The 14,263-nt window shown below is 38.1% G+C and overlaps 1 protein-coding gene across 1 annotated transcript; it reads left to right on the forward strand.

Moving 5' to 3' along the window:
- Nucleotides 1–3,366: 3,366 nt before the first annotated feature.
- LOC117326439 (basic proline-rich protein-like) lies at nucleotides 3,367–5,618 on the forward strand. The gene is made up of 2 exons (XM_033883188.1): nucleotides 3,367–3,395; nucleotides 4,196–5,618. Exons 1-2 carry the CDS (start codon nucleotides 3,367–3,369, stop codon nucleotides 5,616–5,618), a joined length of 1,452 nt encoding a protein of 483 aa, XP_033739079.1.
- Nucleotides 5,619–14,263: the final 8,645 nt, after the last annotated feature.

A 14,263-nucleotide genomic window follows, 5' to 3' on the forward strand; every position in this document is an offset into this window, starting at 1 on the left:
TTCTAATCGAACTTAATATAATGTTTCTGTTGATAGACTTGTTGGTTGATGTGGCATCCCCACAGAATATTCATTTGCGGGTGGGTTAGCCTATTAACGAGAAGAGAGTCCATTTATTGTTTTATACTTAATGTGAATGTTTCCGTTGTTATATAAGATATCAGAACGCTGTTGTCAGAAACTGTTCTATATGAGTATAATGTGCGGAAAATTATCAACAGTAATACATTCACATACATTTTGAAGGTGGTACTTATCTTAGTACTTTTCCACATATATAAGTAAGAGCTTTGGATGCTCAACTGCAATGTATTTAAAGTAATGTTGAAGATATTATATTAATATTATATTTAAGTTAAGCAAGTACTTAATATGCTGAACATTGTGGATTGTCATAAATGCTGAAAATATCGGCTACACTAATGTTATGTTTATGTAATATTATGTTTATTTTTTGTTTTAAGTATAAAATGCTCATATAGCATTTGTGCTATACTGTACATTCCTAAATACTGAAGGTGATAGCCCGGATCGGATTTCATCAATTGAATAATTGTATAATTTTAAACAATTATGGCCGAGGTTGATACTTTCAAGGTTGATTATACAGTGTAATGACCGAAATCAATGTTATAGTTTTATTATTATATGGAAAAGTTCTTTCTTCTTCTTCTGTAGGATTTGGTCCAAAGGTCGAGTTTCAAAATGGCCAAAGAACCAAATCCGATAATTTGTATGTACTATTGGTAGCCTCCGTAGTCGTACGTTTACAAATAGGCGTTTAGGTCCAGACAGGTACAATTGTACATACACTACGGAACTGTATTGAGTGTTTAAAGTCTCCGTCAGATGCAATTGTGTAAATAGGATAGAAACGCTTTAATATGATACATGTATTTTAAATCATGCACATATAAGCTATTTACTAACTAAAGTAAGGTAAAAAGAACATTGAGATTAAGATGTATGAGGTATATAAACCTTTTTGATCAGAATATAACATCGAATCAACTAAAAAAAAGATAAAGGTCATTGAGTCAGAGGTCAAAGTTTAGGTCAAAAGCAAAATTGATGGGAATCATACGAGTCAACTGATACCAAGGTAGAGGTCATGTTTTTTCAGTGAGGAACATTTTTGTTATGACATTATAAAGAAAACGTTAGTAAGATCAAACTAAAAGTCATCTGACCAACTGTTAACGTTACTTTGTCAAAATGTCTTTCCACTGATGAACATTTTGAAATGACATTATGAAGCAAATTAATTTGATCGGAACTATACAATAAGTCAATTGATATAGCTCAAGGTCACTGGGTGAAAGTTATTGGGCAAATTGTATGTCTTTTCAATACTTAAAATTTTATGATGACATGAAATGAATCCACGAGTCAACTGTCCAGATTAATGATCAAGGTTACTGAGCCCAAAGGTTAAAGGTCAAGGTCAAGATTTTTTCACAGAGCGTTCTGTCATGTAAGTATGAAGACAGTCGGTAGGGCTTAATGAAGATGTAATCTGACCTGTTCTAAGGTCAAGAATAAAATAATATCCGACAATGGCTCGGGAAACGATAAAAGAAATCATACTTTACGAATAAGAATTATACCGGTATATAGTGGTGGAAAGAAACAAATCATCAGAATCATATCAAAGTAAATTAAAATATTTATCGTTTTTTTCTAAACAATAATTTAATTAGTAAGAATTAGTTGCTTATTATAACATAGTAATCATATCTAATTGAAAGGGGGAAAAAAACAAGAAAAAAATGATTGAAAGTACCTGTATATCATTGTCACCTGTATATGGTGCATTTTTAATTATGAAAGATTTTTCCTTTATTTCAAGTGTTGTGTAATATCATTGTTAATATATGTAATAAATTATCACTATATGTATTCTGTTATTAATACGTACATATGACTGTATATTTTTAAAGGTATTCTTAAACATTTTCTTCACTTTTATTGTTGGTCACATTTGAGTCCCATGTATACGTATACTGAAACAGACTATACCTACATTTTCCACAGGTAAAAACCCTTCCCCGAACACCAACTTTGGTTAGGGTGGGGTGTGTACATAGGGGTTAAGGTGTGTTGATAGTGAGTTATAGTCTGTTACAGAAATGTTCTCAGTGTAACTCAACTCACCTGTTAGGGGATCAGAAAATCATTAGCTGTTAATGATTGCAAAACTGTTTTAGAAATAATGTATAAAATATCACGTCTCTGATAAAACTGAAGCACACTTTGAAAAATCATCATATTTTGCTTTGATATTTGAATTATCAACATCTTGGCACACATATGTACTTACTGAATCTTGAATGGTAGAACATTTGTAGAATCTATCATTGAATACTTTTGAATCATATTTTCTGTAAAAAGTTTGATTGATCAAACTTTAAACATTTTGTTTCATCTTGATTTAATTTTTGCTTGTTTTCAGATTTAGTGTAAAAACTTCAGATATGTTTTAATACGATTGTTTAATTTACATTCTTTTCAATTATCTTAGCAAATTCAGCCTTGTACCATTTTTCATTAAGAGTGTAAATATATATCTGACTATCAACATTTAAATTGGCATTATTACAGACTCTTAAATTCATTTTTTTTTCACTGAAAAGAAGTTGTATATTAGTTAGACTTTGTACATTTTTCAGATTTGTATAGATAATTAAGTTATTGTAGAATTGTTGTAATATTCTTTAACAGTTGTATCTGTTTCAGGGTAAGCCAATAGTACTCGTTTTTGGTTCTTACTTTGAATAGCTTTAACATATTGTATTGGATTGTTTTCATATTTGTTATTATATAACACTATATAGATCAGTTACTGCAGAACTATTGTAATATTCTTGTAAAGTTGTATCTGTTTCCGGTTGAATTAGTAGAGTTAGGTTTTCTTCGAATACCTATATAAATATTGCCTTTTTCCAGATTTGTTTAGAGTTTCATATAATCACTTTATAGATCACTTCTTGTAGAACAATTGTTATATTCTTGTGTGTATCTGTTTCAAGTTTAGTTAGTAGTAATAATTGTTAATCATACACGGAATAACTTTTGAAGTGCAAATGTCAAATGTCAAACTTCAGCGTTATCTGTAGATAGCTTGCTGATAATTGCGGGTGATATATAGCCACAAAACGAGACCCTTGTTGGCCTGTCATGATTCATTACTGGGAAGTTTACTTCGAACTTGCTTCGAAACCAGAACTCTGCATTTTAGATATCGGAAAAATACAGCAATACATGGTACTGACAGGCTAAACCCACAATGGAAAAAAGTATTTATAATATAACATAGGAGTGATTAGTGATAATTACTGATATACCCAGGTGATCGATACAGGCCTCATGGGGGTCTTGTTTTATGAGAGGTCTATGTAAGCAGAAACTCAAATATCACACGTGTCTGATATTAGTTTTTCATGTTTAGTCATGTCATCCTATCTCCGCTAATCAGATTTTTGTGAACATTATCGTTTTAAATATCATTTCTAAACTGTAAAACTACCCCAACTCGCTCCAATATCAAACCAAGTGTAATCATTCGGCTATTCACGGTTCGTTTCGCTACCCTTCAATAATTGATGTAGGGACGGAATCTATCGAGATGTTACGAATTCGAGTGTAATGTGACGCTGAGACTCCTCCTGTTGATAGGGTTTTGATTTACTAGACCAAAGTGTAAAAGTGATGAAATTGTTAAACCACATTGATAAATAAGCTCTTAGATTATAAAACATTTACATATTGTTGAGTATGCTGTTCTGTGTTGAGACCAATTTTACAAGCAGATTATTATTATTATATCTAATTCATGTTTATTATGAATAGAATGAATGCGCGTTGTAGTCAGGCCATTCCCACTTTCAGCTATCGTTGAAGGACACATAGCGACTGAACAGTGGAAATTTTAATGTTTCATTAGATGGACCAAATCTGGAAAACTACTGTTTAGTCGTTGAATCATTCTGGGGGCTAATATTTCGCTGTTGTCCCAGTCGCAACTTGTTTGCTGGCATTGAAATTCGTGTAACACCGTCTTTGATCTGTGTATGTAGAAATATTCACTGGGAATTTGATTTTGCGCTATATTCAAGAATACCGAAATTAAATCACCTATAAATATTAACAGCTGTACAGTAATATTTAAAAAAATACAATCCAAAATCATTTGAAGGGGAAACCACCACAAAAATTTTTCCCCACCCCCAAAAAACCCACCCCCAAACCCAAACCCCCACCCCCCAACCCCTCCCCCATCCAACCCACACCAAACCACCCCCAACCCCCCCCACTACCCCCCCACCAACCCCACCACCCCACCCCACCCCAACCCCCCAACCCACCCCACCCCAAACCACCCAAAACCCACCCCCCCACCACCAACCCCCCCTCACCCAGGCACCCCACAACCCAAAACCCCACCACCACACCCCACCCCCCAGCCCCACCAACCCCACCCAAACCCCCCAAAAAAACCCACATCTCCCCACCACCTACAACCCCACCCAAATTTCCCACCACCACACCCACCTCACACCCCCAAAACAAGCCCCACCCCTATTCCCCACCCCCAACTATCCCCCAACATCCTACATCTCCCACCACCGCCCATCCCCCCACCAACCCCCAACCCCAAACCCACGACGAGGCCAACCAGGACAGGGGGCCCACCGGAGGGCCCCCCACCCGCGAGGCCCCCCACCCCGACGAGGGCCCCCCAGCCAAAGAGCCCCACCGCCGGGGCGCCCACCCCCGAGACGCCAACCCCGAGGGGGGGCCCCACCCCCGAGAGCGCCCCCGCCCGACGAGCGCCCCAAAACCCCGACAGGGGCCAACGCCCGGACGAGGCCCCCACCCCGACGGGGCCCCCACCCCGGACGGGGCCCCCACGCGACGAGGGGAAAAGCACGAGCCCCCCACCCCGACGAGGCCCCCAGCCCGACGACCCCCAAAACAGGGAGGGAGCGCCCCCCAGCGAGGGGCCCAAAGCCCGAGGGCCAAACAACCCCCACCACACGACCCCCACCCCAAAGAGGAAAAAAACCAAGGCCCACCCAAAACCCCCCCACACCCCACACCACAAAACCCCACCCCACACCCCCACCAAACCCCACCCCCACACCCCACCCCACACCCCCACCCCCACAGGGGCCACCCCCGAGACCCCCCCACCACCCCCCACCACCGGGGACCCCACACGACGAGGAAGCCAAAGGGGCCCCAAAGCCAAAGGGGGAAGGGGAAAGAGGAAACGGGAAAGGCGCCCCAACCAGCAACCCCCACCAGCCGACGAGGCCCACCAGCAAAAGCCCCCACCCGCCGACGAGCGCCCACCCCCCGAGAGGGGCCCCACCAGGAGGGGGCCCCCAACCCCCGGGAGGGGGCCCACCAGCGACAGAGCCCACCCCACGCGGGAAAAAAAAGGAGAGGGCCAAGGAGGAGGAAAAAGCCGGAGAGAGAAACAGCGACAAAGGGAAAACCCCGAAGCGAAAAAGGGAAAGGCCCCCACCCCGGAGAGCCCCCCCCCCGACGAGGGGCCCACCACCGGGGGGCCCCAAAACCCAAACCCCAAACAACTCACCCCCCAGAGAAAATAAAAAAAAAACCCACAAAAAACCAAACCCCCCCCCTTTTAAAATCCCCACCAAAAAGACCCCCCAAACCCCTACTATCCCCACCATCTATATCTTCCCCAAACCCTACTTTTCCCCAAAAACCCCTAATCCCCCAAAATCCACTATTCCCCACATCCACATCCCCCCCCCCTCCACTACTCCCCCCCCATCCTACTATCTCCCCACCATCCTACTATCTCCCTACTATCTCCCCACCATCCTACTATCTCCCCACCATCCTACTATCTCCCCACCATCCTACTATCTTCCCACCTCCCTACTATCTCCCCACCTCCCTACTATCTCCCCACCTCCTTACTACACTGTATCCTAACCCTTCCTTACTATCCCATTCGGATTGGTACAAACCGTAAATCATTCGTAAATGCCAATGAAAAAATCAGTGTTTGCACATTTTTTGAGTTATGTTGACAAAATGCACACTTCATTTAAAAAAAATGAATATGGTAGTTTGTTTTCAGGTTTGAATGTCAATAATTAATTCGTTTGTTACAATAAATAAAAAAGATAACACACTAGTTAGAGTTCTTCGAGGTAGATTACATTAAATATGTATCCAGTGTTTCCTCAAGGAAAGTCCCTATTGAGGGCCGGAGTTAAAAACTTACGATCACTGTTAATTTGAAAAGAAAATCATTTGTTCCAATTGTTAACGGACTTTACGACATAATTGCTATAGTAAAGCTTTTCGGACTTTAAGGTGAGTTACATTATATCGAATATCAGTTTTAGTACAATATCAAAACCTCAACGTAAGTAGTGCCAAAATGTTACACTTCTGTTAAGGTCAGATCTGCTATTGTAACTGGAGGTACTGTGTTAACCAGTAGGATGACACTTTTTTCTTTTGACACACTGGCTCCATTTATAGCAAAGACACAAACATCATAAAATACGCATATTTGTTAAATGATTTACATCTCCCCTTTGCTATTTTTTCCGGTTTACGCGCACAGATATAAATGCAAACAAACTTCTTCCGCTTGATGCCGGTTTTAAAGATAACGTTTTTTTTTAGAAACAGGGAAGATGAATTTGTGTTAGTTATAGAACTTGTTCCTTAATCCGATTCATATATTTATTGATGTAGTATTGTCATCTTAAATGCAGTTACCATTCACTGTAATGAAAAGTAGAACAAACGTTCAAATTGCACATATAATTCAGTTTTGCCTGCAGAGATATCATTCATATTCTGACCTAATTAGACTTATTTAGACTCTCCAGATTGATCAAACATTGAGAATATTTGTCTAAAATATGTTATTGATATTTGAGTTCGTGTTCAGTCGGCCATGTTGTTTACATTATGTACATCAGAACAAATTTTGCGCCTCACTGCATTATATGAGGGTGTGTTGGGGTATCATTGTGTATATTTCTGACTAGTTATCAAGATTTTACCCTGAATATTATATTGTTATTATTTTTCAAACTTCCTATTGCCATTTTTTCAAAACATTTGCCGCGAGACAACCAAAACAAATGGTAACGATAAGCTATCATCTGATTCAGGGGATTCGGCGTTAAATAAAACGGCCACATGCATTTCAACATATGGCGAAAACGTTGCCGGTAGAGCAGTGGATGGTGTCCTCGCGAGTAAGGTTGACAGTGGACACTGTTCTCTCACAGGTGATAGGAATAGACTAGCCTGGTGGAAGGTTGACCTGGGTCAGGTGTACCAACCAGTTAAAATGTTTGCTTTCTAATGTGCAATATCGATATAGCCTTTACAGACAGATCTAAAAGCCTACAGTCTGCACGTAACAAACAACACTAATATGACACTGGCTGATGAATCTATTACAAATGCCGCCAAACACCTATGTGGACATGAAATTAATCAGGATTTACCTACGTTTAACCAGTCGCGACAGTGTCATGCTCATGGGAGATACAATGTACGTCGTGTTCTACAACACAAGAACACAAGCAAATGCATATAATGAACTATGTGAGGTCCAGGTCTTCGGTGAGTATATCATCAAAATTAATAATTAGTTGACAACTCAGTGTGAAAGTAGATTCAATACAGCTTGTCTAAGTATAACCAGAGATTCATACATTTTATAGGTAGTATAAAGATTTCTGATATAACACTATAAATAATCATCAAGACAAACAAAAGTATGTTAAGATTAGAATATGAAATGTGTTCTTATACCTGTAACTTAGACTTCTAGATACTAAAGGCATGGAATCAAAACAAAAAGAATGATACAGTTCCTTCCTATTGTCATAGCTTTTGATTTTATCAGTTAAAAACAGAAATTGCAATTTCATTACATTTTGAAATACAGATTCTAAACTTCGGTAATTATGAAGTATTGGAAATTGTATCTTAAACCATACCAAAAATTAAAAACATTTGCAAATAAATGAACCCCTCAAATATGTATGATACTATATTTTTCTATTAAAGTGATTCTTCATCATTCATTCGAAAAACGAAGTTCCTATTGTATCAATCCGATATCGTTAGCGAAACTTGGGTAAACATACTTTTGATAACGCACAAAGACTTGCCCCTATCTCATTGCGTAGTAAAACATAAACAGCTTTATTGTCTTGTTCGTGCTTGCTAACATCCACAGACAAAGACAGGCAGGGTATTCGCGTTGAACAAGGATCCGAAAAGCTTTATCTCACTTGTACAAATAAGTACGCAAAATTACTTGTGTTGTATTTACAAAGAGAGTTAAGCTTAGTTTTGCTTTGTGGTTTAGTAAGTAACATAAACTTTTTGTTGAGCAGGTATTTTCTATAGGCAAATCTTGATTATGGTGATTCAATTTGGTTACTTATAAAATGAATTGGAGAGCATTCTATTTATTACTACTGGAATTAATTTACTTTGGAACTTCTTGTGAATTAATACGTTCTACTCCTGGAGTATGAATTGAATTTGACATATCTTTGATTGGCAGTACTTTTAATAGCGTTCATATCTTATTAAAAATGAAGTTATTTTGTATTGTATGTACATGTGTTAGCTTTCATTTACATCGAATAAAGTAACAATTTGATGATTTGGAGAAGAAATAAACCTTACAAATGTGTAAGATTATTACGTTGCTTGCGCACATCAATGAAATTTATTCAATATAATCAGAGAATCCTTAGTTTGAAAGACGATACCATATCTACCAAAATAGTATTTGAAATCGTTACGGATGTCTTTCCGGTATCGTTGCAGTATTCCTCGTATACATATTAGACATTATGACCTTATGACACTATAAGGACAGAAGATCTGCAAAATAAAAAAAAGATATAGAAGCAGATAATATAAAAGTGGAAGGGTCAATACAGGCGGGCATAACAAAAAAAAAAAAAAAAAACAAACAAAAAAACAGGCAAACACTGTGCTTTTTTTCAACAAATTAACTATCGTGAAAAAGTTAAGCAGAACGTATTACCCAAATCATCTAGAGCACATACTGTACGGTCAGTTGGAAGCATGCACACTTTTACTTTCGAAATTATCAAACCATTATAATAAGGTGTACATAAATACATTACTGTAATTAATAATAAAAAAAGTATAATTCAACCGATCGTCGTCAAATAAATTCATGAATGGAAATATTAACAATACGATGTTCCTGTTTAACTAGCTCATTCTTCGTGACTTTGAGATCTACCATATTGTAGAGATTGGATGACTGAATGTATGCTTCCGGGAAGCTGAGAATGATGATGGCTGATAATGGTACCATAACCACGTAAAATGATTTATGCGACGCTCTGAGATTGTAGGACAAAGCAGATTATAGTTCAAAAATGGTAAAAGTACTGAAAATCAAGCTAATGTGAAAAACGGTAGGAGTAAAATATCATTTTTGATAAAAAATGTCACGCGTAGTCATTTCAAAACGTGTACAGTTTATCACCCTATGTGCAATAAATGTTACACATTGTATGATTTTTTCTATCAACTCAGGTTCAAACGATAAAATTCCACGTTAACAATTACAACAGGAGTAAAAAACATACACACCCGTACGCTAGAGATAACAGGGATACCGACATTCAACCGCCTTAAACACAAAATATAAAGTACTGCATATCTGCATGGTATTGGTGGCGATCAATACGCAGCTTTGAAATGTGTAAACAACTGACAACAGTCACCCGTTGATAACGTAGTCTTCCTCGTTGATATCTATGTATATGACACGAACTGGGTGACAAACAACTTCCGTGTGAAAGAAAATGAGAGACAAAACAAGACGAGGAAGACATTAACAGTTGATGGAACGATCAAGATGGATGTAGACAGAATACTAGAATATGTGTACGTCACATGTATTGTGACGTTTATTATCGGATTAGAAGGTGTTACGTCATCAAGTAAGTATACAAAGGTAGAGCAGTCTGCAGATAACTGACAGCTAAAATGCCGATTTGATTTTATCACATAAGCTTTACTCAAATATTTATTTACATATTATGGTTAACTGAACGTAACGGATGATTGTAAAACAGGTATTCCTTATTTTTTATACAATATTTCGTTAACTTAAATCAATAAATACCATATATAGCTTATATTGCATTCTTGTCAGAAGATTTAGTTCGATTTTAGCGGTAGTAATAAGCATTTCTTCCACGGGCAACTGATTATTCATTTGATAAAAATGACAGTTCATGATAAATGTAAGAATAATGGAATCTTTCCCTACCTTGAGGGTGTGACAGAGAAATCTCAACCTGAGGGGGAGATTCTTGAATGTCCAGCCCGAGGCTTGCCGAGGGTTTGGACATTCAAGAATCTCCCCCGAAGGTTGATATTTCTTTTTCTCCCACCTCTTTTCTTTGTGTTTTCCCATCGGCGATCTCCGTCTGTTTGTAAACAAGTACACACGTAAAAAAACCGCGGGAAATATGCACACATTTCCATTCATCCATTTCACGTGGGGTGACGTCACTCACTCATCACTGTCCGACTCGGAGTAAATCACACGAGGTCGCTTTGAAATCGACTTTGTGTTGTCATTATGGCTGTGGAAATGGATGTTAAATGTTCCCCCACTGATTGTGGATCCATAAAACACCGATCTTGTGACATCGGACGGAGTTGGGCACAAGGAAATGCTGTTGTGCGATCTTTTTACTTGTGACAGTTGAACAATTTTGTCGCGATCGGTGCAGGTAGGTGCACTTGTGCTCTCAGTTTCAGTTGTAGGCCTACTGCTGGGGGATTCATTTGTATTTGAAAGAATGGCAGACATTTTTTGTTTTTGGAAACTGTTCAGTTGTCTGTAGTTGTTTAGAGACTGGGGATTTTTGTATTATTGTGTACACAATTTGTTTGTTGACGTACCCTAGGGTATGACAGATTGCACGCGCTAAAAAAGACAGAGAAATCTTGTACACTCAAAACGGGAGACAAATCAGTGAAAGGTGGGAGAAAAAAAGAAGACAGATTACCTTAGTTTAGTTAGGATGGCAGTTCTGAATGTTGGAAGTTGTCATCGCTTGCATATCCTGCATATGTTGTGCACACATGAATGATTCAGTAGTATGATAAGCTTGTAAATGGATGTTTTTGCGTGTATTGGTACCATTGATTGATCAACATTACTGATGAAAATGAAAGGGACGTGAGTAATACATGTGTTTATAGCATAATTGTGTCAATATGAATTAACAGTTGCTAATTAAAACTGGACAAGTTCAGTCAACCTAGTTATACAGGTGTTCTGACTTGTTCAAACCTTAGCATACTATGATCACCGGGCGACATAACACAAACAAAAGCTACTTAAGCACACATTTTTGTCGTAAACATTAAAATGCTGGAGTATCATGAAAAGGATGAACATAAAAATGTCCCTCTTAAATTTCCAGTTATAAGGTCTGGCCATACTGCAGAAAAAAATTAAGGCTAGATAACTCCCTGTCGGAACCATAAAATTATAATTCACTTCCGGTTTCACATACAACGAGGCATGCCAAAGGATAAGATAACAAGTTACTAATATTTGACATTGAGACAATAACTAAAGAAACATTTTAAAGATTGAACCTGTCAGGATGCTAATAGGGCATATATGAAGATGCATATATTGAATATAGGCACTTTATCATTGCAGTTCAGATATACATGTAGTAATCATGTTAGTTCACTGGTTCCCATAATAAATCTCTGTCGAGGGAAGTGCGCATGCGCAAGTGTATAGAAGTGTTTTCTCTCTGTGGAGACGATTCGAAGATGTAAAATCGATTATATCACCAATTTAAACTGCAAGTTCAACTAGAAAATAGACGGTATTGTACCTGATAGTGTTTTGAAGATGTAGAGACGTTAAAAGGCTGTTTGTGGGCTGGTGAGTGAAATCTGACATTGGTAACATAACAATAACAATATGGCGGACGGGGAATTTTGAAAACGAAAACTTAAACGAATACAACCTGTGTTAAATTATATGAATCTAACTGTATATTTAACTGTAAATAGATGTCGGAACCTAAACTATTCAAATACCTAAACAAAACTGAGGATTTTCTAGCTGTGATACCGAGCAATACAAAGAACATTGTGATAGCCGACAGCAAGGGGGGATGTCTCAAAAGGCACTCATTCGGTCGTATTTACAACAGTATTGACTGGCGTATTTTCAGTGGAGGAAGCATACAAAAAGGAAAAGAGTGGATAACTGATAACTTGTCCCAATTATCAGACAAATATGGGTCAGTCTCAATATATGTTTGGATGGGCACGTGTGATTTGACGACAAAAAATGGCAAATATATCTCGCTATCCAGTTGATCATATTGTAACACAAACCGACCTTATTGTCCAGGAAGTATGCAAAGTCAAAAACTGCAAGTTAACAATATTGGAAATGCTTATGTACTCAATAGTAAAATGGAACACTAGCAAAGGTCACAAAAACCCGTCATCTTTTGAGGATCAGGATTTAGCTCTACAAGGACAAATATAAACTCTGAATGCTAAGATCCGAATAATAAACAAATACCTACATAGCCATAGTCCTCCTCTTAACTTTGACATCTACACAAACTCGAAGTACAAATCAGGCAAGGGAAAGAACAGTAGAACCCGACAGTACTACAATTACAATCTATACACAGATGGAGTCCATCCAGGTAACCTGTTGGCAAAGGTGTGGTTGAGGAGGCTTAGTCTGCAAATGATTGAGGACAGCAAGTAGTCAGCCCAACATACTGTATGGTAAATATGTGATAATTATAATTGTGGTATGTGTGGAGACCAAAGCTACAATATACAATGCTGTGGAAATCTGGTTCATATACCTCAAGATATCATCCATATGTGACCCTGACATTGTGATTGGATAATATGACAAGTAATGAAGAGCACAACTCTCCCTCAATACCTGTTTAACATGCATATGGTTAGGTAAGTAAGTGTGGATTTCCACGCTACAATTTTGTTTGATATGTGGCATAATTAACTCCTAGTGGTCAGTGTGGATTTTCACGCTACACCACATTTATCGTCATATATTGTGGAAGGCATTAATTTAATGAAGTCCTATAGAGTGGTCAGTGTGGGTTTCCGCACTAAACTACAATCATTGATATGTTGTGGAAAGCTTCAAATCTAACCGCATAGAGAGACTGAGTGGTCAGTATGGATTTCCACGCTATACTATAATTATTATCTACATGTTGTGGAAACATCTATATAACTAAAATGCAGGAGAGATTGAGTGGTCAGTGTGGATTTCCACGCTACACTACAATTATCTATATGTTGTGGAAACATCTATAAAAATTAACTGCATAGAGAGACTGAGTGGTCAGTGTGGATTACCACGCTATACTATAATTATCCACATGTTGTGGAAACATTTATATAATTAAGCAGCATAGAGAGACTGAGTGGTCAGTGTGGATTTCCACGCTACACTACAATTATCTATATGTTGTGGAAACATCTATATAATATTAATCAGCATAGAGAGACTGAGTGGTCAGTGTGGATTACCACGCTATACCATTAATATACATCAACTCTATCAGTATTACAAGAATCTCTATGAACATCTATTTGTATAAATAAATATCTGATGTATCCACTTGTCAGTGTAATGTCTATGCTGAGGTAAATATAGGTATCTACACTACATCCTACACTAGTAGCTACTAGTGTTAACCTGAAGATGGCATCCAACAAAGCTACTACGAACATTGCCAAACGGAGAAGAGGGAATAGTAGTAGGGAAAGGCTAAGATGTCCCATATGTATGAAAGAAATAGGTGAACTCGATCTGTCACTCTCCTGCAATGTATGCGAGATGTGGTTCTGCCAGCAGTGCTCTGACCTTGACACCGAAGTGTTGAAGGTAATCAAAGAGAATGATGGTTTGACATGGACATGCCGAATTTGTCAGGACCATTGGAGTCCGAAGCTCTCAGCAATTGAAAAAAGTCTGGATGATATAAAGCATCAAACAAGCGAGCGGCTGTCATTAGTGGAAGCCAAGCTTGAAAGCATTGATCAAGTTATTGATGCCAGAGTCGAGTACAAGACAAATACAATCAAGGACAGTCTTCTGACTGATATTAAAAGTCAAGTAGAAGAACAAGTATTAAGCTGCTTCAAAGAA

This window comes from Pecten maximus, chromosome 4, assembly GCF_902652985.1.
Source record: "Pecten maximus chromosome 4, xPecMax1.1, whole genome shotgun sequence".
Taxonomy (NCBI): Eukaryota; Metazoa; Mollusca; class Bivalvia; order Pectinida; family Pectinidae; genus Pecten; species Pecten maximus.

Coding starts and splice junctions, on each gene's coding strand:
- LOC117326439 (XM_033883188.1), top strand. CDS start 3,367: ATGGGGGTCTTGTTTTATGAGAGGTCTAT. Junction 3,396..4,195: donor TTGTTTTATGAGAGGTCTAT/GTAAGCAGAAAC, acceptor AATCATTTGAAG/GGGAAACCACCACAAAAATT.